This window comes from Dryas octopetala, chromosome 8 (genome assembly GCF_963921425.1).
Source record: "Dryas octopetala chromosome 8, drDryOcto1.1, whole genome shotgun sequence".
NCBI lineage: Eukaryota > Viridiplantae > Streptophyta > Magnoliopsida > Rosales > Rosaceae > Dryas > Dryas octopetala.
Window position 1 is genome coordinate 4,317,536 of NC_141373.1, and position 25,075 is coordinate 4,342,610.

Sequence of the window (25,075 nt, forward strand, 5' to 3'; positions counted from 1 at the left end):
TTCTTGTGGATGTTAATTAATAGCTAGTTTTGCGTGTGCGTGGAAAGTTTACAAGCCCGCATTACACTGTGGTCCTTGGCAGTGGTGCAAGCAGCTATCGTATATATGCAGACGTCTATACACACCAAGACTACAAGACAAATTCAAAAGTGATGGCGAAATTTATCTTCAGCACAGCTTGAAGTTGAAGTAACACTTCATTCACTAACTAGTGTAGTACACTGTTTTGTGGCCCCATAACTCTTCTGACCTGTTCGCATTTGCATTTATTATTGGTATATCATAATTGGCTCTTTATCCCACCAAGAGGGAAATGTGACAATTGACATGCAGATAAAAAAGTTTGGATAAACTGGAAAGAAATCAGCGGTCTCTATGCAATTTGTACACACCAAGATGAATAATATTGCAAAACAAAGGCTGTGAGGAAAAGCAACTTTCATGGGGTATGCATGCTTAGTGTGGTTTGGAAGACATATTTATTGATGAGAAACCCGAGGTTTATCTTCCTCTCTATCTCTTTTCCTATCCTTTACAACTCGACCCAGATAGAAAGAAAACTCTGAGAAGAAACCTTCACATGCCTGACAGAGGGTACTGTTGAGACAAAGAGATAAATAGAAGTCGGTGAAAACAGATGATTCTTGTTAAATTTTCCATATTTGTCAAGTTGTGGGAAGAGCATTATTGGCTTCATTACTCTTCTAAGTTCTGAGACTTCAAGAACTTGTTCTTTTAATTTCCGTAGTCCATTCAAAGCAGGTCCTTTCATGCAAATTTTAGTTTATTATTAATTCTTTGCCATCTAATTCATTCAGCAGTACATCAATTTATGTTAAAGTCTATCTTATGATCATCATTGAGTGGCACCAAGACTTTTGAGTTTCCAATGCACTCTGCACTTAGAATAGCAATTCTTGTTGAACTTTTGCTGGAGAGGATTTGGTAAAGTTTGAACTTTGAATAGGGTGATAATTTCAGCATCAAATATGCTATTTAACATTCTCTTTGGCCTTTTTCTTTGTTTTTGGGAAGGGGGGGGGGGGGGGGGGGGTGGTTCTGGGATTTTTAGTGTCACGGATTTCAATTGTTATATTTGTTTTCCACTTTAAATAGGGACAAGTGGGGATGATTTCCATTTTGGGAAGTCCTTGAGTTTTCCAGAATGTGATTCACAAAAAAGTTTGGTGTGGTGTGGACCATTTTCCAATTTTCTGAAACAGAGATTATGTTTTACAATTGTGGCAGGTTCATCTGTATCCACTGAAGAGAGAATTACAAGATGGAGAAACAACCAAGGGCTAGTAGGCCACCACCCAAGCCTCCTGCTATGAGCTCCAATGCCAAGGACCAATTGGCTCATGGCGATAATCAGACCCGGAAATCAATGGAGGTCTTTACTCTGCAAGACAGTAAAGTTGCTGGACAGCCTAGCAATAAGCTTGGGGATGCTGCTGATATGTTGGAAATTGAAAGTGGATCAGCAAGCACTTCTTTCACTTCTGCTAGCAGAGAGCCTATTAACAAGTGGATGGCATTTGAAACTGAGGCTGCAGATGATGAGTCTAAGAACACTGCCACTGCTGACAATGATGTTGCAGATGCTAATATCTTTAATGGTTCAAATGGGCAGTACTCTTTTGGCACGAGCCAGATTATAACAGAGAAGGCAAGCATAGATGCAAGAACAGCAGAGTGGGGAGTTGTTGTGAAGACAGATGTTGGAGAAGGTAGTTTTAAAGGCAAAAGGTCTTCAGGTGATGGAGGAGATGGAAGGAACACTTCATCAGGGAGATTTGAATCAACAAGAACATCATCAGAGTCAAATTCTGGGTCTGAATTCCCCAGAGTGTCAAATGAGCTGAAGACAGCTTTGGCTACACTGCAACAGACATTTGTTGTGTCTGATGCTACAAAACCTGATTGCCCAATTATGTATGCCAGTAGTGGGTTCTTTAGTATGACTGGTTATCCTTCAAAGGAGGTCATTGGAAGGAACTGGTAAGCTACTAATTGCCCTTCTCTTTAGTACATAGGTTTGTAGAAAATGTTCTCTCTTCAATCTAAAATCATTAATTATAATGATAATGATTTAAATTGAGAATATAACAATATAACATATCAACACATATTAAATTTTTAATAAAGTAATCTCAAATTTACTTATATAATCAATTATAATAATAAATATAAAACGACATGTAATCTCCGATATCTTTAAGTTTGAACAAACCTTCTCTCTATTCAAAAAGGCCATCAAGCACACACCTTTTCTAGTTTTCTTGAGTCACAAAACCAACAAACACCTGCAAAAAGAATCCAGTCCCTTCATTGAATAAGTAATAAATTAACAAAAAAGGAAAACGACATCACAAGTACTTTTACCCTTTAAAAAAACCCGTCGTTTTGTATGTTACCGTAACAAACAAACGGTTAACATGCACCTCCGTCGTTTCGAAGCGTCTTGGATGAATGAATTATGAAACAAGTACGGCGCCGTTTCACTGCTTCAGTTCAGCTCAGAAACACCCGCCATCGCCAACGGCCTTCTTTCACTGCAAATGTAACCAGCACCACATTTAGTCACAATAGAGTTCCTTTTGTAGCGACATTGCTCGTAAACTTGCTGCTCTCTCCAATTGCTTTCATAAATTACAGCTTGGACTGAGTTTTTATGGACTAATCATATAATGTCTGGCTCCACGAAGAAGACGAGAAAGGGAAAAATTGTGTGCCCTAAGATTGTGATGTTTTGGTTGCAGCCGATTTCTTCAGGGACCGGAAACGGACCAGGCTGAAGTGAACAAAATCCGAGACGCAGTGAAAAATGGGAAAAGCTACTGTGGCAGGCTCTACAACTACAAGAAAGATGGCACTCCTTTCTGGAATCTGCTCACCATCACCCCAATCAAAGATGGAAATGGAAAAACCATCAAGTTTATTGGGTCAGTCCCCTTTTCTGAATTCTCTGGCATTGTATGTATACATAATGTTTATGAGCATTTCTTGTAGAAAAAGTTTACATGTTGTTTTTGCAGAATGCAGGTTGAGGTCAGCAAGTTCACAGAAGGGGTGAATGACAAGGCATTAAGGCCAAATGGGTTGCCCAAGTCACTAATCCGCTATGATGGTAACCATAATTTCTCATTTGGGTATTTAGTAAATTAGTATGGCTAGTATGGCTGTTACTTCACTTCTAATTGTATTGTTCATGTATCAGCTCGACAGAAGGAGAAGGCATTAGGCTCCATTAAGGAAGTTGTCCAAACTGTGAAACATCCACGTTCTCACATCCAGGATGCGAGTCATGACACTACAACCAATCAAGAAGAGCAGGATAACATGAAACTTGATTATGTTCTTCCTAAATCTGCTGCAATTGCAAGTATGAGTACGCCTGGTAGACAAACTACTCAGTCGGATGTGAAAGGTGATGCATCTGGCAGAGGCTCTTCTCTGGATGCAGGAAAAATATCTAGAAAATCTGGGCGCGTTTCCTCAATTGGGTGAGTACTTTTTCTTTTCAAATCCAAATTTCAATTGTTTCACTATAGTGAGGTTGAGGGCTTGAGAACTGTAAATTCCTTGGCATTTAGCATTATGTCCTGTGTCTTTCATTACTTAGAAGTATCATTTTAGTTAGCTGGATGAACATGATTTTAATTAGATGTGTGATATTCTCCTGCAGATTTAAAACAAGGTCTCTAAGCTCTGCAAGCATGCATGAAAATGAACCAATTGTTGAACCAGAGGTTTTAATCACCAAAGATATAGAATGCTTTGATAGTTGGGACTCCACTGAAAGAGAAAGGGATATGCGCCAAGGAATTGACTTGGCAACCACATTGGAACGCATTGAAAAGAACTTTGTGATTAGTGATCCTAGACTTCCTGATAACCCAATCGTATGAATTCTTTTTTTTTTTTTCTGAAAAAAACACGCAAACATTTCTCCCAGTCTTACTCTCATTCATATTTAGTTTCACTCTCAATCTCCACCACGCTACATTGATATCACACTACCACGTGAATGAACTGCTCCGAGGACTCACTTTACACAACCTCAAGTACCCACTTAGACTTTGAGCCAATACTCATGATTATTCACTCAAGTAGAGTGAGTTCAATTGTTGTTTTGTTGCTTTCTAATATTAACTTTCTGCCAAAAGTTCGTTTACAATTTTCTTGTAGTGCTCTCTCTCAAACTCCAAGTGCATCTTGCAAGCCCAACTCCATTTCAAGGACATTACCAGAGCATTTGAGATGTTTAGATAATTGTAGATCATTTTTCAAGATATCTTTCTGTAGACTACTGATCTCTTCATATGATAGCTGACATTTTCCTGTACTTGGAAATTACATGGCAGTACAAGACTGCTAATTGTCATTAATACTAGTATTATTTTTGCTATCCCCAAGGGAGGTTCACTTTGTTTTTGTCTTTATGATATAGAATATGCACTGTAAGCATCATGGTTTCTTCTGCAAAATTACTCCAATTATAAATGCAGTTTAGACATATATTTTTAATTGACTTGAATAGTATTTTGACTATTTTCTGTGCAGATATTTGCATCTGATAGCTTTCTAGAATTGACAGAATATACACGTGAAGAAATTTTGGGAAGAAATTGTCGGTACGAACTTCACTCTAATTATGCCTTTTTTCTTGACAAGGTTCCTTTTTTTTTTTTTTTTTTTTCATCATTACTTCCCACTTAAAACTGAAGCATATCAGATTATATTCCTGTCAACTGTTATATTTTTATTAATTATGGTAACTTGGTCCAATTTGCTGATATGAATCTTATGAAACTAGAATTAAGATTTCTTTTTGATATTGTAACCTAATCCCTTATCCTACTCTATATTTCATTTGTTTGATATACTTCTATCAGCAATGGCAATGGGATTTTAATTTTCTCTGTCCATTTTGAAGTTTTCTTCAAGGTCCTGAAACAGATCAAGCAACTGTCTCAAAGATAAGAGATGCTATTAGAGAACAAAGGGAAATTACTGTACAGTTGATCAACTATACTAAGAGTGGTAAGAACATGCATTGGATTTTTTTATGCCACAAATATGTTATAAACATTGATATGCCAATTAACTCGAATTATTTTCACTGGTTCATGTTGGTTGCAAGACAAGTAAAGCTACAACATTTAATTGCAAGTGTCATATAGTTTATATTTACTTTATCAGCTTGTATTTTTTGTTTTATTTGGGAGATTTTATGTTATATTTTCCTTTTTCTAATTGTTATGATTTATTGATTTGCAGGAAAAAAGTTTTGGAATTTATTCCACTTGCAACCCATGCGTGACCATAAGGTGACTATGAGATTCTTATCCTAGGTTCAATCTAAATCTAATTCGGCTGCATATTTCATTTTGGTCTTTTCTTTTGAGTCCCTTGTAATTTTCGTAGGGTGAACTTCAATATTTCATTGGTGTTCAACTGGATGGAAGTGGTCATGTGGAACCTCTGAGAAATCGCCTATCGGAGAGAACAGAGCTAGAAAGTGCTAAAGTGGTAATTCTTTTAACTGTTTTTAGAACTCTCGTATTCAATCCAGTATGTTTATCGTGTAATTTGAATTTGTATCTGCTGTTGTAATCATGATGCTGATGCCTACTTCCTAATGTGCCCATTCCAAGTAGTTGCAAGAATGTTTTTGCAAAACAACAATAATTATTTTGGAAGTTGATTAAAAAGAAGAATTATCTTTCCAATATTTTGATCACTCAGTATATCCAATTAATTGGAGAAAGAAAAGAAAGCTGTCTAACAGACTTATATGCTTTCAACATACGCTGCATCTTAGAAAGAAGACCAACTCACTGTTTGAACATTTAATAACACCATATGCAATAAATGCATACTTTAGAAAATGCAGAGATTCAGTCCATGTGCAGTGGCATACTCTATCAGTGATTTTATTGATATATCTCTTATACGTTTCTCCTGTGTTACTGGTGATGCTTCAGCATTTTACTCTCTTATCAGGTCAAAGCTACTGCAGAAAATGTTAACGAGGCTGTCCGAGAACTTCCTGATGCCAACTTGGTAAGGTACTCCTTTTGCTCTGAATTAGAGAGGCTAAGAAGTTGTTATTAAAAGTTTTTTCTTAGAAAAAAGTATAGTTTTGACTTTGAATATTTTCATTTCACATATTTTAAAAATTTGTATTGGCACATAACGTAAAATGTTAAATTTTTTGATAATGAAACATTTAAAATTCTTTTTTAGTTGCTACATCTTTTATTTCATCAAATGATGAGATCCAATCAATATCTTTATGGCTATAATTTTGTACTTTAGCTGATGCAAATATCATATTTATTTCATTCTTTAGAGACCTGAAGATTTGTGGGCAATTCATTCTCAGCCTGTCTTCCCAAGGCCTCACAAAAAGGATAGTCCTTCTTGGATAGCAATACAAGAGGTACCAATCCCTAGATTATCATGTATTTTAGTTTCTGTAGTCTCTAGGTCCATACAAGTTATAGTTACTTCTTGATGGTGTTCAAAATCAGGATATGTTTTCATTTATGAGCTGTCTCCCTCACTAATGTCTTGTTTCTTTTTCATTTTTTTCTTATTTATTCCCTGCAGATTACTGCGCGTGGTGAAAAAATTGGTCTACATCATTTTAAGCCCATAAAACCATTGGGTTGTGGTGATACTGGCAGGTACTGCAAATTATTCACTTTTCTTGATGTATGTGATTGAGATCAGATGGTGTTCATTCATAATTCTTGTTGTCATTCTCCACCAAATCTTTGTATTTATATTCTGTATTTTGTTTGTCACTCCTAATTTTCTCAAAAGAGAACTTCTATGCATTTATCTGAACTTGTTATATGGTTATTCGACCAAAAAGAAAAAAAGAACTTGTTATATGGTTGTTGGCTGCTATGTTGGACCCTGGAAATCTTGAATACAGTCTGTCATTAATTATAGTATCTTCAATTAGCACAGAATTTGCAATTCGTAGTCTGTGTTAGAAAACCCAATTGAGGGAGGTGGAAGGATTGCAGTAAGGGTGTGTCCCTTTAAATGAATTGTTTAACTTGTATGCTTAAATCTTATAATCCTTATCTCCTTCGTTTAAGCATGTATTATTCGTTATATTGTTAGCCTCCTCCCTCCATTCCCGCTTTATTTGTTTCATCAGGATTCTTCAACATAAATTTGTGATCACCTTGCCTTGGTGTATACTTTACAATATTGTGCTTTTGAAGCCTTTCTGTGGATATGAATTATAATGGTAGTATTTTTTCAATTTTTTGATAAGTTAACTTTTTACTTTTGAGTTTTACATTCTGTAGCATTAGAATGATGTTTTAGAGTTGCACTAGTTCAAGGGAGTGATGCCAAAGACATTAAATTAGATTTGAATTTAGCATAATTGCTTCATTCTTCTTTATGCTATACAAGGATGAAACGGTGATTTACTTATGTTCAATGGTGTCAAGAGGACCTATTAATCAAGGGTCATTAGGCAATCCTTTACAGCATGCAGAGCACAAATATTCATGTATCTGGACTGGATCTGACTTTTCAATTACGTTACTATGGTATTTTTGCAGTGTCCATTTGGTGGAATTAAAAGGTACAGGTGAACTGTATGCTATGAAGGCAATGGAGAAGTCAATAATGTTGAACCGCAACAAGGTATGAACATATAAGAGAACCCATATTCTTCTGCAATGCATAAGCATGTGTCTTAGTGGCATCCTGAAAAGGAGCTTTGCAATTTTGTGCATGAATGTGTGTCATTATCACACCTTTTTGTATGAATTCATGGCATTTGCACACATATACATGTGCACATATGGATGCCCTTTTTGTTTTTTCAAAAGTGGAACAGTGGCATAGTTACTTTATATCCCTGATTTTTTTCCTGGGGGTCACATATTACTGTGATTGTTTACAGGTTCACCGAGCATGCACTGAAAGGGAAATAATTTCGCTGCTGGATCATCCTTTTCTTCCCACACTGTACACTTCATTTGAGGTTTACACCACAACTTCTTCTCTTTTCAACTGGAAAATTTGTATGCACATTTTGTGATGCATCCATGCACACACATATACTGCATGGATAGGGCACATTTGATTGGTGGGACAGTTCAATATTTTGTGTAGCTTACCAAATATGCAGTTTGAATATTTCTACTTTCCTAACTTATCAAATATGGCCAAGTATAGTGATGTGCTTTTACCTCCACAGACTTCTACACATGTTTGTTTGATAACCGACTTTTGCACTGGTGGAGAGCTATTTGCTTTGCTTGATAAGCAGCCTATGAAACTATTCAAGGAGGAATCTGCAAGGTACTTTTATTTTCTTACTCTAATATCTCTTAGTACCAAAGCTACAACTTGCCTTACTATTGCTTGGAATGTGTAATTAAGAAACATTAATCTGATTAAAGCTACTTTAAACTCTTTCTTGTGCTAGATTCTACTACAAATTAAGTATTCCTTTAGGGATATGGCTCCTCTGCTTGCCTTGGTTTGCTTGACTTTCAATCTGAACCTTACATCACAATCCATGTGTCCTTTTTGCTAGTGAAAGTTAAAATTGCATAACAACCAATGGATTTTTGATATAGATTGAAGGTTAAGAAACACCAAGACAAGGATTTATATTTGTATTGGAGATAGTACCATTTGGTTGATGGAACTACAAAATAATTATTATTTCACTTTCCTCTGACAAACTGGCACGCACTGGCAGAACAAGGACTAACTTTCACGGGACGGCAAAAGGCAAAATAACTTATTGAGAATCCATTCTTGATGGTTGTAGTGTCAGTATATAGTCTATACTATTATGAGTGTCAGTATACTATATAAATTTTACTTTTAGTGTCTTCTATAATTTGTATGTACTCAATGTTCTTTCAATTAGTGGCACTCACTATGATAACATCATACTAAACTTCTTTGAAATTTCTTTCTTATTATTTTTCCTAAAATATATGTATTTCTAAAAATGCAGAGCTTAGTTAAAGCAGTTATATGCCAATGTGTAGATACGAAACTTATAGTTTAGGGTTCCACATGTTATATGTACAATACTAATAACTAAAACAGCATCTCTACTTTGTTACAAATAATGGAATTTGTATAGTTTCAAGGGCCTATGATAAATCAACACTAGATGAATCCCATCATAATATGATTGATGACTTATTCTCTGTACTAAGTTACTTAACCAAAAAAAAAAAGTTACCAACTCAAACACTCATATATAAAATCTAAACAAAGATCCCACAAACAAATATAGGTAGAGATTGAGGAAGCATACTTAAGTTTTAGAAGGGACCAACCCATATACACCCCAGTTCTGTTAAGGTAACTGTGTTTCATTTTTATGGATCTATGGCCATGTGAAGCAGAAAGCGATAGTTGCTACATATAAATTGCAGATGTTTTTAATATTTATTCAATTGAAGTACAAAAGAACCTCATCTTCTGGCCATCTATACACTAGCTGTATGCTCTTACGATTCAGTGTTAACTTTAATTATATCCCAGGTTCTATGCGGCAGAGGTTGTGATCGGCTTGGAATATCTTCACTGTCTAGGTATTTTCAGTGTTAACATTTACTGTTTATGTAATTTTCTTGACACCAAGATGATATAATTAGTAACGTGAGCTCTTCCCTGAGTATAAGAACTAATACTTGAAGTACAGGATTCCAACCCAGGGTTGAGTGATTATAACAGTTTGCATCAGTTATGATGATGAAAAAAAAAAAATCTCAGTTCTTTTGCTTCTTTGCTTATTATATTTATGGCTTCTTACAGGAATAATTTACCGCGACCTTAAGCCTGAAAATATTTTACTTCAGAAGGATGGACATATTGTCTTAACAGACTTTGATTTATCATTTATGACATCCTGTAAACCTCAGGTACAAAATCATATACCTCTTACAAGATCATGTTGCTTTTTTATAGACTTTAGAATCTTTTGCTCCCGATGTTTGGGCCATTTTTGTAACTGATTAAAAATATTAGTATGGGTCATTCATGTTCATTACATCAAGAATGGCATGATAAGCTAGTGCCTTCCCAACCCAATCAGGGTACTCATGTAGTCACTTGTTTGAATGAGGGCAGTGAACTGCTTTCTCATTTTTAAGTGGTAGAAATGTTTCCACTTGGTTATATCAATAACTTGCTTTAAGTGTTCCCCATATCTGATAATGTTTTATTTCTGTCCAGTTTTGACCAAATTATTATAACAAATTTCTCCAAATTTCTTTCCCTTGGTGCAGAGTGTGCCTTGTACCATGCCAATGTTGATAGATTACATTGATAGTGATGTTTCTAGAATTTCCATTTTACCTAATAGATCTTGAAATGGGGACCACTGACTCTTCTAATTTGTTAACATATTTTGTTATGCCTTGCAGATTATAAGGCATCAAATGCCTAAGAATAGGAGGAGATCGAGTAGTCAACCACCACCAACATTTTTTGCAGAACCAATTACACAATCAAATTCATTTGTTGGAACTGAAGAGTACATTGCTCCTGTATGGTGATCTTCAACTATGGTTTAGGGTTTAAGGAACTTCATGTTACTTTTAATAGTGCATTAGACAGAAGGACATGTTTTGATTTCATGCAATTCTAGAATGATTGGGTAAGAGCATCTCCAGTCCTTCCCTAAACATTTCCCCAAATTTAAATTTGGAGGAAAATGATATAAAATACAGCTCCAACCATTCCCTAAAATCTCCCCAAATGTGAGATTTCCCAAAAATTCTCCCCAAATCAAGTTGAATAGATGAGGCTCCTCAAACTCTCCCTAAACCTCTAATAGTGATATTTTAGACTAGAAACCCAAACAAAAAAAAGATTTAAGGAAAATATTAACTTTAGCATTGGAGAGCCCTTCCCCAAATCTAACTTTTTTTTCCCCTAACTAATCCTCAAATTGGAGAAAAATATAGGGAAACGACTGGAGATGCTATAACACCTTAAAAATGATTTGCATGAGTTTTATCAATGTACCACCTCTGATGTGGAGTGCACAAATCAAAAGATTACAGAGAAAAAGTATGTTTGTACAACATAGTGTGCAGGACATGAATTTTCATGAGCAATTTATTTCATGCAGTAAGATATTAGTGTCCCATATGAGACACACACATACGTGCACAATTTTGACCTTTTCATCAACAGTAAGATATATGCGTCTGCTTCAGAAATGTAGCTGCACTGAGTTTATGTATGCATCCTCTTAATCATGTTTATGAAATACTTAGATAACTATTAATCTGGTCAGCTACAATAGTATTCCAATAATGAATAATAATTTCATCTACCTATATCTTTTCAAAGTTCTCATAGGTGCTTGATTTCAGGAAATTATTACCGGTGCAAACCACAGCAGTGCTATTGATTGGTGGGCTCTTGGTAAGAACATGGGTGTGTGTGTGGATGCATATGCATGTGCTCGCTCGTGCATGCATGCATGATTGTTGACTTGTTTTCCTCCCAAATATGATAATGCTATAGTGCCTAAGCTGTAACTCTCTCCTTTTCTTTTTCTTTTTTCCTTGAGCTGTAACATTGCTAACAAATACTGTGTCTTCTACCATAAACAGCTCATGGCATGACAATAATATATATTTATATATAGATTTTTTACAAATTAGAATTTCTTGTTAAGTCTGATCATAAAATGTCTTATTATGAGTTCACCTGTATTTTGAAAACTAAGTTTAGCATTGCGTCATATATGTACATGAAGACCTGAAGTGTAAGCCTCTAATTTGCTATTTTAAATAAACAAATAAATTATTAGAAGCAGTCAGAGAGAAAAAATGAGTAACAGATGAAGTAGCTATATCAAATAACTGAGGATATATTAATGTAATGAAACAACAAAGATAATTAAGTCATCAGCACATATTGAATTATGTAAGCACTTTTAGTATGTTAAAAAAGTATTCGTGCTACTGGTACATATAGAGCATGGTTGGTCATTTGAAAAATATTTAAAAGGGTATGAAAAATTCATAACATGAAGCATATGCCTCATGATGATCGAGATTCCTTCTTTCTTCAGAGCCCCAAGGCATTATAGGACCACCTGTTGTGAAATTAACTTTACGAATGCTTTTTCAAAACTAACTTAATGACTTCTCAGAAGTGTCAACCATTGCAAGTTATTGTCATTCTGACACTAATCAAAGAATCAATTTTTCAAGTTCCACTACTTTGAAATTACTGTGGTCTCTCAAGTAAACCATATAGAAAAAACTTCCTATTATGGTTGAGACAAATAGGGGATCCATGTTGTCATAGAGTTTTTTTTGCCTCTGTTGGGTAGTTTGAAAAAGATGTAACAAATGATTTGTTCCATTTATTTCATGATATGGGTCTCTTAACTAATTTGCTTTGTAGAGGCCATCATACGTTTTATCATTAATGCTTTGAATTGATTTGTGTTTTGTATTCAGGTATTTTGTTGTATGAGATGCTATATGGCCGTACACCTTTCAGAGGTAAAAATAGACAGAGGACATTCGCCAACATCTTGCACAAAGATCTCACCTTTCCAAGCAGCATTCCGGTAAAATCGTTAAATCAAGCTATGCATTTGTACTATCATTTTGACTGCGTTTATAATGTCAATATATGAAGCTTCGTGCTAATTATGCACCCACTAACATAATTTAACGTTCCAGGTAAGCCTTTCAGCGCGGCAGTTGATCAATGCATTGTTGCAAAGAGATCCTGCCTCACGTTTAGGATCCAACACTGGTGCAAATGAAATCAAAGAGCATCCTTTCTTCCGGGGAATTAATTGGCCTTTGATCCGTTGCATGGTAGTAATACTTCCATCACTGTTTGAGGAATAATACTGATTTTTGAAATACCAATACTGGTCTAAAAAGCCTACCCAGGATTTAAAAAATATTAGTAAATTTCATAAAGGCAATTATATTATAATTTTCCATGCAATTGCATGCTTTAAAATCTGCGTGTTCTGTTTGCAGAGTCCTCCGCCATTAGATGTGCCTCTTCAGCCTTTCGGAAAAGATCCAAAGGCCAAGGATATAACGTGGGAAGATGACGGAGTTCTTGTAAATTCAATGGATATGGATATTTTCTAAAGGTTCAGTTTAGTTACTTGTAGAAACAGAGATTAGAACCATGTCTAGTGACTCTATTTGCTGCTGATTCAGAATACTTGATGTTCTGCTGCCCCTGCTAATACAAGAAAATTTATGGTATCTGATTCTTGTTGCACTCTGTCCTTATATTTTTCCTTTTCTTAACTTTGCAGGACTATCACAATGTTATGGATGGAATTATGTGGTGCGTTACTGGACAAGATCTTTCGGCCCAACCTTCGTTTTGAGCGAATGGGGGGCTACCTTGCCTTAGAAGCATGAAATTTCAGATCTTTGAGGTCGAGAGAAACAGCTCAGAGAGTCAACATGGGGTTATTTTGGTTGTCTGGGTTGGGTTCATTAGAGGTTGTGTCAGGAACCAACCAGAGAATTACACAAAATATATTTACCCGCGAATAAATGTTCTTAATTATATCAAAATCAATTAATGCTATTTAGCTATAATGTTGATGTGAATGGATATTCTAACTTCATAAGAGGTCCATGTTTTATCTTCACTGTTTTTTAACTGAACTGAGGGAGAGGACAGAGGGGCAAAGGATGAGGCTGATCAAAACAAAACGAGCTGACGATGATCCAGCCTAAGCTACAACCTACAAGAGGGATACCCTAAGGATGCCATGAATTGAAAATTTTTTTCAAAAAAAATTTGTTTCATTCCAATGCACGCCATGCTATTGTCATGTATTGTAAAATAAAATTTTAAAGTTTATTATTTTATTATAAAATACAAACAAATAGTTTTTTTTTTTTTTTTTTTAAGGTTTAGACACATGATGATGCGCTATCACCGTCCTAGTGACATCATAATCTTTGCTGCCACACTTGCCACTACACACCTGCCATCCCATCTCCCTCACTATTCAAGCAATTCCTCAGAAGTCAATACATTCTTCTATATGCTAACATTGGGGATAATTCCAAATTCAATTCTTAATGCCTTCATCTCAAGGAATTTTAAAGGAGCAGTCAAATTATTAAAGGGAGAAGTACATTTAGTGAAACTTGCACTGGTGGTATCAAAACACAAAAGGAGAGATATTGAAACACTGAAAAACGTTGATATACATCAGTGAGGGCTTGGTGATTTGCAAATTATTTATTCTATTGTTGACAATGCTACCGGGTCCAGTTGCAGAGATTTGAACAGCAAAACAAGGCCTCAAATGTCAATGAATCAGCCACACAAAAAGTACAAAGGTTTGCCCACAGAGCAATGTAGTATAGAATCCTTGAAAAGACATACATAACTGAAAAAATGCGCATCAGTTATCGTAAAGGAATTCCAAAATATTAATGACCATATCAATACAGAAAAATTTCAATTTGAATTAATACAACAGGTGACCATATATGCTTATCTCCTTCCCTACTTGGTGGCCTGCGCGATTATGTTACTTATTGAACTAGCCTGCTCTTTTGCAGTCTCCACCAATGAATCCTACAACCCAGTAATATAATTCAATTAGCAGTATTGGAATACTTGACAATAAATGGCACTGATCTAAGAATAACCATACCTGTGCAGCTATCAACCGTGCAACTGTTTTCTTGCTCGACTCTTGAAGTTCACCAGCAATCAAAAGTTCATCCAGTATATAGTAGGCCTTCCATGTTTAACAGTAGCAAACAATCAAGCCAAATGTTAATATAATATAAAATACATCAGAAAATTGTAATTTGATAACTGGAGCAGATTTTGAGTGACCCCTTTTATGGCATTGATTATTAACAAAATAGCAACATGTGGAAAAGACAACTTATCCTTGAAATACAATTTCTAGAAACAAAACTTTTGACCATTAAACAAGCACAGCATACATACCTTGTGGAAGTTAAAGATCAAATCCAATTCACAGACCTGTAAGCATGAATGAATTACTACAAGAACATCCTTTATCAAATGGAATGAAGAATATAATGACACATTTTACTCACACTGCCAAAGTATCGGTCGAGAATCTCAACATAATGATGAATTACTTCAAGGACCTCCAATTCATTATCTTCTTGATCAATACACATGCAGAAATACAGACTAGCATATCTGCATAACACATTCACAGAATCAAATCAGTAACAAAGTCCTATAAGGCAACTCACAAAAGATATTATCCTTAGAAGAGCAAAACCACAGTCATATCTGTCCATCACCTTTTATAAACAACTCTGTATCCCCTCCAGTCCACAAAATTACAGAGCTTCGGACCTCGTGCAAGAATTACTCCACTGAGCTCACGAAGGACCTTTTCAAAATGCATGAACATACAGACATAGTGATTAACAATGTGATAAATTAGTGAATCTTAAACAACCCACAAAATTAGATGGAAAAGCCAATACCTTAGTTCTTTCCTTTTGGGTATAAGGAGAATACCATTTTGTCAACCTGACTTTTCCTTGTCTACTTATAAGAAGCACAAATTGAATCTACAACATAAACCATCAGATCAGCAAAGAAAGTAAAAACCCATATAAATCAATAAACGCAAGCATAGAAACGCTGTCAAAAGCACCACTACCATAGCAAATACGAAACCAAGAAAATTTGCATACTTTGCGGTGATGGAAAAGATGGATCACATTTTATTTCTACAACTATAACTGCCCAGATTTTGCTCATAAAAAATCAAATTCAAAAAAGCCCAATAAAGCCAAAAACTAGATGGAAATTCGCTACTTCAAAACAGATCTAATATTTTAAACAACCCAATCTAGGAATTGAGGTATGAAGACGAAAAGAGGTAAATACATAATCGAATCAATATGGGGTTTGGGAAATCGTAGATGTTTTCGAATAAACAAAGAGAATTCAGTTTGAATTACCATAGCTTCGTTCTTTATCTGGCGATCGGATGCTTAGTATTCAGAGCTCGAAGCTTCCCCCAACCCACCTGAGCTCGATAATGTTTCCCCAACTTTAACTCTGAATGAAAATGGATTCTGAAGTTGGGCCGTGCCTCTCAGGCTGGGCCCAGCAAGAGCCAGGTATAAGTCCAGGTTTTGCAGCAAGCCAACTTCTGGGCCCACAGAAAAGCCCATAAGATATCAAATTGAAAGAGTCAAAGTCAATCAAATTTACAGCCAAAACATAAGGTTTGACGTCCGTACTTCTTATATGTGACTAATTTTGTAGAGTACTGTTATTTGCATACCCATTTTCATTTTACTACACACCCTTTTCTCACTTCACACCTCTTTTTCATTTTGATTTTTCTAATTTCTTAAAACACACTTTCAAAATATTTAAAATACCCTCATTTACACACACACACAAAAAAAAACTAAAATCCAGCCAGCCGACCCCTACCCCAATGCCAACCCATCCTAAACCTCGGTGACTATCGCCGATAGTTCAACTCGATGGCCTCGTTATCTCTCTACTTCCCTTTCTCTCCTTTATGTCTCACTCTAGTCTGTTGCAAGGGTCGGTGACCTTGATGGCCTCAAGATCGGTGGTTGGGTCCCTCGATCTGGAAGCTGGATAGAGAGGAGAGAGAAGCCAGACAAAGAAAGGGAGGAGAGAGAGAGAGAGAGAGAGAGAGAGAGAGAGAGGGAGGGAGATATATATATATAGAAGGAGAGAGAAAGGGATGCCAATGGATTGAACCGCAGGCGACTGTGGCGGCGTGTGGCGGAGTCAAGGTCAGGGGTGGGGTCTAGACTTGGGTGGCTGAGTTAGGGTGTGTTGTCCTTTTTGGTAATTTAGGTTTGGGTGAAAATGGTAATTTACTAAATAAGTGGGGAGGGGTGTGTAATGAAAGAAAATAGGGTGTGCAAATAGCAGCCCTCATTTTGTATTGTAAATAATTTAGAGCAAATTACAATTTACAACCCTAAGGTTTGAGGTGTTACACAACTTGCACCTCATAGTTTCAATTTTTTTAATTTAGTACCTAACGTTTTGATTTACTTACAATTTACTAATGCCATATTTTTTACTGTCTAATTATACGTTAATTGATGACTTGACAGTTGTGAATCCCATATTTTTGCCAATCTGTAAGACCGAATGACTTTCTGCATGCGCATTTTCAGTACATCAAGTTTGATACGGATTTTGGAAAGTCATTTAAAACCCAAAAATTTATAACAAATTGCTGAAGCGCTTCTTATAGGATAGTCTGGGAGGTCATTCAGCCTTACAAGTCAACAAAATGTGGAACCCACAATTGTCATATCATCAATCAACGTCTAATTAGACAGTCAAATAGACGACAGTAGTCAATTGTAAGTAAATAAAAACGTTATGTACTAAATTGAAAAAATTGAAACAAGATGGTGCAAGTTGTAAAATCCTCAAAACCTAATGGATGTAGATTGTACTTTGCTCAATAAGTTAATAGTAAATGTCTGATCATAAATATCACAACATTGGTATGAATAAGTTTTGTAGTTATCCTATTATGATAAGTTTGTCATCATAATAAATTTACTCTTCATATAAAATGCATGATATTGATAACCATGTCACCATAATATATGTATATATATATATATACAATTCTTCTTTATTAAAATTAATCGCAGTCCAGATATGCCCAATTAGTTTCTTTTAGTATTAACGTTGAAGTATAAGCATTCGAATGTTCGATACAATTTTACATTTCCACAATTAACTGTATTAGAGAATTTATATGTATATATATATAATTATTTGAGAAATTTAGCTGAAACAGCATGTATGTATGTAAATATGTTACATGTACAAATAAAGATAAAGATTGGTACTCCTCATAAACATTGTTAATTATTATGATCGATCAAAATATGCTCAAAGTCCGTCTCCAAATTTCGACCAAAAAAAAAAAAAAAAAGTCCGTCTCCAACATGTTGATTCAGGTACTCCTCCATTATTTTGTACTTCATGCGCTGGGTTGACCGTTGACCTAACCCTTCATCATCATCAACAAACATACAACATCAGATGTCATACTATTCATTTGTCAAGCTAATTTTTATCATCAATATCCCTCATGTTGATTCAGGTACTCCTCCATTATTTTTGCAAATTAATTAACCAAAGGTTGACCTAACCCATCATCATCATCAACAAACATATAACATCAGATGTCATACTATTCATTTGTCAAACTAATTTTTATTATCAATATCCCTCATGAAAAATAAAATAAAATAAAAACAATTAAAATCTATATGATATGAAACATACACCAGCAGCTAGAACAAAATGCCTTGTTGATTTTTTCTGTTATGCAACTGCCTTTGTAAGAAAAATTTTATCATACAAATACCATATTATATATACAAACACACTTTTACCTCTTACATTTTGAACTCTTAATAAAAAAAAAAAAATAAAAAAAAAAAAACTCCTACATTTTGAGTCTTTTGACTATGAAAATATAGATCATTCTACCCTTAAATCAATTTGTATGTCATAAATGTAAAATGCTTATGATATAGACGAACCGATCTTATAAATGTTGAAGCAGCTATATAACAATCAATTACATGAGCCCTGATCTCAACCAAAAAAGAAAAACAAAAAGAAAATCTGACGCCTTGCCTCCCTCTACAACAATCCCCTCTAGAAAAAATTAAGAACTAATTAATAATTGAGATCAAGAAAATTAATAATGCCAAGAAAGACCATTAATGTATGAGGATGTGGTAGTATCTGGGATATCATCATCCCATTTTGCATGAGAAGTATTTACATTGAAGAACAAGGACCTGCAAAGTGGGCAGGTGAAGTGATTTCTGTCCATCCACCTCTCAATGCAGTCCATGTGGAAAACATGCCCACACTTGCTCAACTGGCTCACCACATCTTCCTTCTCAAACTCCACCAAGCAAATTGAACATGTCTCTTCCAGAACTTGTCCAGTCCTCCCTTTAGTACTAGTACTATTGTCCTGAGTTTGCAGCAACAAGTCTTCAAACCTAGCCACTGGTAGACTAAACTGGCTGCAGCACATATAGTCCTCCTCTGGCTGCTTGCAGTCACTGAAAAACAGGACATGACCCAATACTCTGGCCACAGCTCTCTTCATTTGCATGAATGGGACCCAAAAACATGTGTAGAAAAAAATGGCGGCCATGCTCAAACTTGACTGAGAAACCATTAGACATATCATTTTTGCTAGCTTTTTAATTCAAGCAATTCTCAACCCTTTTGCTCTTTCACTCCCAAAGTTCCAAAATTTTGTGATTTTGTGTGAGTAATGCAGTGTAGGCTAATGAAACTAATCAAGGCACTGGTTTTTATAGCAACTGGTTTGTGAGTAATAAAGGACCCCATGTAACCCTTTATATAGCAACTGGTTTTTGGGTGCTAAATGTTAATCCATATAGGCTTAAAAAACAATTTAAACGTATTAGTTTCTTAGCAGTTAGCTCTGACTTTTGGAGGTGGAGGTTTTCAAATTAATATAAGTGTTTGATATGATTATATATTATTATATAATTATATATATCTATATATATATTGCAAGTCAAGTGTGTGAGTCTCTGTGCTTCATATGCATTTGTATTCTAAATTATATATCGTACTTTGAAATTGGCGGGGAAGCAGGGCCGGCGCCGACCCCACATCCTCACAGTCTTTGATTAAATATATAAAAAATGTTCAAGTTAATTAAACAAGTACAACTTGTGTCTAATTCACTTATAATGGTAATTAGCAAGTACTTTAAACCTTGAATGAAACAATAAATAATGGGTTTAATTTATTGGGAAGCTCTTGTTAGTTGATGGAGCGTGAATAATGCATTCCATAATTATTATTATTTTGGTAATTAGTGTTACATTAGACATGCAAACACCAGAGAAGGCGAGAAGCAGTGTAGTTTATCATTTTGTGTTGAAGACTTACTGTCCAACCACTGCACCACTGCAGAGACTTCTTATTAGACAGGCAAATTATGCATAAGACCCACCCTATAAAGCCTATTAGCCTAGTTAGCTACAAACAACTTTAATTGCCACTATGCCAAGAACCAAAATTTTAGTTATCTATGCTAAATTGACTGATATAGATATTCACAAAGTCCAAGTATGATTTCATTAGTTAGATATAGTTACATGGTTTTCTTTATAAAAATCTATATGTAATGAGTGTATGTATACATTCATTCTCTTATTCACAATTTCTTCACTATTTATTATGAAAGAGAGAAGGTGTATACGTACCCATAATTTCAATTTATCTCCTTTAAGTTGAGATGACCGTCTATTTTGTGATTTTCAAATCTTTTTATAATTTCTATGTTGATATTGTACCTTTATCTAAAATTATGTGGTTTCAGTCTCCATTAATTATCTTTCTAAAACAAACTTTATTGGTTATAACTACAACACGAAAAATCTGAGTATATAATTTCTGATGGCATACCATAGACCTTAATAGACAAAACCAAGCTCAAATGACTCCGTAATTGGCTCCTTGACGCAGGTTGATATAAAGTACTTGTATATAAAATGTAAAATTAATAATGAACTTTTCAATGTGCACATGATTTGGGAAGTTTCATGCTATAATAAGAAAACTACATTAGTTCTAATTTTGATATGCATATAAACAAAACAAGCATGTGCTTCTATATATAAAACTTTTAGAGCCTATTCCAAATTTTGAGTCGTATTAATTTATTAATGTATCCCCATAAAAAATAAATAAATTATTAATGTTCAATGTACTAATTACATCAGTAAGTAATACTTAATGTATTAATTAACAATACAATCATCATGGGATCAACTAATGTGATTGAAACTGCATGCAGTTCTTATATATACATGATGTGATTTCCCACATGATGAAATTATTGTTTGTTGATAATATAAAACTATTTGTATCACATTCACTTATCACATCTAATAATAGAGATAAGATACATTTATGTGAATCTCACCTCTATCAAAACGGAATGAACAATGTGAGAAATAAATACAGTCCAAATAACAACAATCACGATTACTATGAGGTTGATTAAAATATGTTGAAATATCTAGCCCATCCTAAATTGAAGGGACAATTTCATCTAGCCTAAGTATGCCCACAGACTACCTTAAACTAGCAGGGGAAAGAAATAAATAAATAAAAGCCGACCAAATCACAAAGATCTTATAGGGCAAAGAGGGGAGAATTTTGTGGGTGAGTTGGTTAAATTATGAGTAGTTTATAATATCAAAACTCCTTTCAAGAGGAGATGTATCTCCTTCTTGACAATTTGCTCACTTGGAATAAACAATAGCCGACCATATATGAGTCATTGAGTTTCCCACAGCAGCCGGAGGACTACTCATCCCAGACAGACGCCAAGTCGCCAACCCCATTACTCTTTTGTGAAATGTGAACAAACATACATGCGCGGAGTAGTGCTCCTTCCACAAAGCCTTCTTGGGTTGGCAACAAATGTGACCAAAAGCGTGTGCTTATGGCAAGAGAGGATGAATAGTGATCTTACATGTTCTACAAGCTTGGGAGCATCTTTTGAGCTACTTAAATTCTTTTTTGTGCAACCAAATATACGTGTGATGTAATAATTGTTAATTTGATATACATTGTTAATACATTTCTTAAAAAATTTAAGCTCTAGTTTCAGGAGGCAAGGTGGCAATGAGTTCAATATCTTCAATCCTTTTTGGGTATTCTCCACTTTTTTGTTTTTTTTTTGTTAGTTTGATATACATTATTATTAGCATATTTTCTTAAGCTTTAAGCTTGTGGCATCTAGTGCATAACATGATATTAGAGTTCTGGTTTCAAAAAGTCATGAGTTGAATGTTTACAATCACAGTTCCTACCTTTTTGTTAGTTTGTGAAATTGCACCTATATGTTTCTCTCTATATGTTGCACGTTTGGGAAAATGTTAGCTTGATAAATGGAAATGAATTCTATACGTGACATTGCTTCCCTTGTTGTCCTATAATACAACAAAGCTCACGTTAAAAATTAAGCAATGCCAAAGCAACTGGGGTATTCTTTACTTGTTAAACCAACTTGTAGAAGTATATTACATACCTTCTATGGGTTGTTGAAAGATGTGTTACCACCCACCAAAGTTTGAGGTCTGTTGAGGATTTTGATTTCAGTACAAGAATTTGAGACATGTCCTCTTGAATCCAAGCCAAGGTCCAACTTGGTTTGGACATCTAACTAGTCAGTTAAAATTAATATCATAACTTCTTAAAGTTCACTAATTTCTGTTCACAAGTCTCTATTTAACACTTCGGTATTGTTGGATATGTCTTGACTTCCAAAGTCTACGAGAACTTTTCGCATACAAGATACAGCCAATGTATAACAAAACTTAATTCCTTATAAACTGCAACTGCAACTAAAGAGCAAAAATTATCCAGATCCTGTGCAATTTACACAAAACTGCAAGTCAACATTCACAGTAACCTTTTTGGCAAAGCTCCTTTCTGGGTTCAATATAGGGCTTCCAGACCTAACTAGCTCCAAAAGGGAATGTATCTGGCACTTAGAAAACTATCAAAGGTAAATAATTTGGACAAAAAAGAGACCAATACAAGTAAATGATAATTGGAAGAACTTGCATCTCCATCTAATCCTGCCACGCTGGACAATTGCAAACTCAATCACCAAAATACAGAACTGCATGAATATAGAAGAGATCTAGTGATCTACTACTATACCTCCATGGATTATACAATGTGACTTCAATGGCATCAAAAGCGATGGGCAGAACCATGTCGATACAAAGTGATTATTACTACTACTGCCTCCATGGATTACTGACCCCTAGGCAGAACCATGTTGATGTTCACAGTGCTTCAGATAGTTACTGAGCAAATTTAACACTTCAGATATTCACTACCACCTACTACTACTACCTCCAGGGATTAATACAAAGTGACTTCAATGACATCAAAAGCTGTAGCCTGTAGAGAGAGAAATTAATGTTTTCATCTACTCCTCCAGACCCCTAGGCAGAACCCTGTCGATATTCACAATACTTCAGATAGTTACTTAGAAAATTCAGTTTTCATCAAATACTACTAAACTAATATAATTCAGTTTTCATCTACCACTTATACCTTTCTTTTTTTTTTTTTCTTTTTTTAACCTTATCTACCACTAATACCTACTCCTACCAGTTCTCTATAAATGACCAATCAAAAGTACCTAATCACATGAAAGCATAACATTATAGTACTCAGGATGGCGAGACTAATTTTTAAAAGCCAATACAGCTCAAATACAAACCCAAAAGTGATTCGCCATATCTAGTATTCACACAGTTCAGACTTATTGCAGAAATTGCATGCGGCAATTCCCAAAGGTGAGAAGTTCATCAAGATGTTGACCTTTACTCTGAACCCTATATTAAAAGAGCCATGCATCTATCAGAATACACTGATTCCCTTTCCAAATATTCTTTTTTACTGAAACCTGATTTAACAATCCTACTCAAGGCCAGTCAGAAACTGTGAATCATAACTTGGTCAAAGCCATAAATTTGCTTACTCTAATTGAACTCCACAGTTTACCATGTTCACAATCCATGATATCCTAGTTTAAGCTAAAAGAGTAATCTTTTACTAATCAGAAGTACTGTGGCCAGTATGAGAAAATGTAAACTGTATAAAATATGATTCAAAACGCTAATGCTGACATATCTTCGACAACCACATAAAACACAAAGAATCATGACCATAATTAGCAAAGTGAATTTCCATGGGTGACATTGCTGTTCTTCTCATGCTGCCCCTCATGCAACGGAGCAACAAGGTTTTAACAAAACAGAAGAAACTCATATCCATTATGATCAAGAGAACAGCAGAACTTACAATTTCTTATGCTTCCAATAAACAAGAAAACTCAAAACAATTTCTCTGAGGTGTTCTTCCCGAAGATAGCTTCCCAAACCTTTGGCGAAAACCGACCTTTTTTGTCCAAAAACTCTCTAAGAGCCTTCTCATTGACCAAATACCCCCTTTGCCTCAACTTTCCAATAACACTCTGAGCTTCTTCCATGCCCTTTTCCTTGCATACCCCATCAACCAACCCCACAAAAGTAGTCACATTCGGCGAGTGACCGGCTTCCAACATTTCAACACAAAATTCAACAGCATCCTCCAACTGATTACCCCTATACAACCCCTGTATCAACACAGTGTAACTAAAAGCATTGGGACCAATCCCATTGCTCTGCATCTTCCTGAAAATCCTCTTAGCATCTTCAGGCTTCTGTGCTTTGCAAAACCCTTCAACCACAGCAGTGTATATAACAACCTCAGGAATAGTACCCTTCTCACGCATGGACCCGAAAAGCTTCATGGCTTCCTGGACCAGCCCATCTTTGCAAAGCCCATCAAGCATTGCCACAGCATTGGGAATGAGACCCGTCTCCTTCATTTTCTTGAATATCTCATCAGCTTCTTCTGGTGGCTGTGGCGGCTCAGCTGCTTCTTGAGGCTTCTCTCTCTTGCTTTTATCAAGACCCAGCTTGAGTTTTTCAAGAAAACTGTTGTCCTCTGGTTGAAGAGAAGGGTTCTCTCCCCTTCTTTCTACATTGGGTGGGTTTTTGTTGAGGAATTTAAGAGGGGAGGTCTGGGGATTGGATGGTCTTTGGCCTCTCAAGGGCCGGTTTGGTATGGGCTCTGGAGGTGGTTGTTGTTGTTGTTGCTCTGGTGCTTCCATTTCACCGCCGCGATCGGAGGTGGAGCTGAAACGACGTAGTTTTATCAACAAGCTCGTTGAAATGGGGGACTGAGATGAATGGCGAAGAGGGTCAGAAATTCTGGAGAATATGTGCTTAGAAACCAGAGATTGAAACGATGGCATGGCCCCAGAGATTTCTGATCAATAAATTGACGAGCTTGGGTTTCGGTTTTAGGGTTTAAGTGAGAGTTGGGGTTTTGGGGTTCAAAGTTCAAACCAAGAGAGGACTGTGAGTGTGTGTGTGTG

At 35.5% G+C, this 25,075-nt stretch overlaps 3 protein-coding genes across 5 annotated transcripts; 1 reads left to right on the top strand and 2 right to left on the bottom strand.

Moving 5' to 3' along the window:
- The first annotated feature begins 381 nt into the window (after positions 1–381).
- Positions 382–13,665, top strand: PHOT2 (phototropin 2). Of its 3 annotated transcripts, XM_086253599.1 has the most exons (24): positions 383–762; positions 1,249–2,001; positions 2,763–2,945; positions 3,039–3,130; positions 3,221–3,506; positions 3,689–3,905; positions 4,567–4,637; positions 4,940–5,046; positions 5,284–5,333; positions 5,431–5,535; positions 6,010–6,069; positions 6,359–6,448; positions 6,619–6,695; positions 7,596–7,680; positions 7,943–8,023; positions 8,240–8,343; positions 9,553–9,602; positions 9,826–9,932; positions 10,437–10,559; positions 11,394–11,445; positions 12,495–12,607; positions 12,723–12,863; positions 13,035–13,153; positions 13,325–13,665. In XM_086253599.1, the coding sequence occupies exons 2-23, from the start codon at positions 1,283–1,285 to the stop codon at positions 13,149–13,151; spliced, it is 3,030 nt and encodes a 1,009-aa protein (XP_086109725.1). In that variant the 5' UTR covers positions 383–762; positions 1,249–1,282; the 3' UTR covers positions 13,152–13,153; positions 13,325–13,665. The 3 variants fall into 3 exon arrangements, with proteins under 3 accessions (XP_086109726.1, XP_086109725.1, XP_086109724.1); XM_086253600.1 differs by lacking the exon at positions 13,325–13,665 and having other exon boundaries at positions 382–762; positions 6,392–6,448; positions 13,035–13,271; XM_086253598.1 differs by lacking the exon at positions 13,325–13,665 and having other exon boundaries at positions 13,035–13,271.
- A 698-nt stretch (positions 13,666–14,363) lies between these two features.
- On the bottom strand, positions 14,364–16,097 carry LOC147276235 (Clathrin adaptor complex small chain family protein). The gene is made up of 7 exons (XM_086253606.1): positions 15,999–16,097; positions 15,516–15,602; positions 15,327–15,418; positions 15,111–15,219; positions 14,998–15,033; positions 14,693–14,779; positions 14,364–14,613 (listed from the first exon to the last, which is right to left on the bottom strand). Exons 1-7 carry the CDS (start codon positions 15,999–16,001, stop codon positions 14,542–14,544), a joined length of 486 nt encoding a protein of 161 aa, XP_086109732.1. The 5' UTR covers positions 16,002–16,097; the 3' UTR covers positions 14,364–14,541.
- Positions 16,098–22,887: 6,790 nt separating this feature from the next.
- Positions 22,888–25,073, bottom strand: LOC147276236 (uncharacterized). Its single transcript, XM_086254907.1, has 2 exons — positions 23,956–25,073; positions 22,888–23,102 (listed from the first exon to the last, which is right to left on the bottom strand). The coding sequence occupies exon 1, from the start codon at positions 24,950–24,952 to the stop codon at positions 23,987–23,989; it is 966 nt and encodes a 321-aa protein (XP_086111033.1). The 5' UTR covers positions 24,953–25,073; the 3' UTR covers positions 22,888–23,102; positions 23,956–23,986.
- Positions 25,074–25,075: the final 2 nt, after the last annotated feature.

Coding starts and splice junctions, on each gene's coding strand:
- LOC147276235 (XM_086253606.1), bottom strand. Junction 15,034..15,110: donor TCGACCGATACTTTGGCAGT/GTGAGTAAAATG, acceptor TCATGCTTACAG/GTCTGTGAATTGGATTTGAT. Junction 14,614..14,692: donor CACGGTTGATAGCTGCACAG/GTATGGTTATTC, acceptor ACTGGGTTGTAG/GATTCATTGGTGGAGACTGC.
- LOC147276236 (XM_086254907.1), bottom strand. CDS start 24,952: ATGCCATCGTTTCAATCTCTGGTTTCTAAGCACATATTCTCCAGAATT.
- PHOT2 (XM_086253599.1), top strand. CDS start 1,283: ATGGAGAAACAACCAAGGGCTAGTAGGCCACCACCCAAGCCTCCTGCT. Junction 3,906..4,566: donor GACTTCCTGATAACCCAATC/GTATGAATTCTT, acceptor TTTTCTGTGCAG/ATATTTGCATCTGATAGCTT. Junction 5,047..5,283: donor GATCAACTATACTAAGAGTG/GTAAGAACATGC, acceptor ATTGATTTGCAG/GAAAAAAGTTTTGGAATTTA.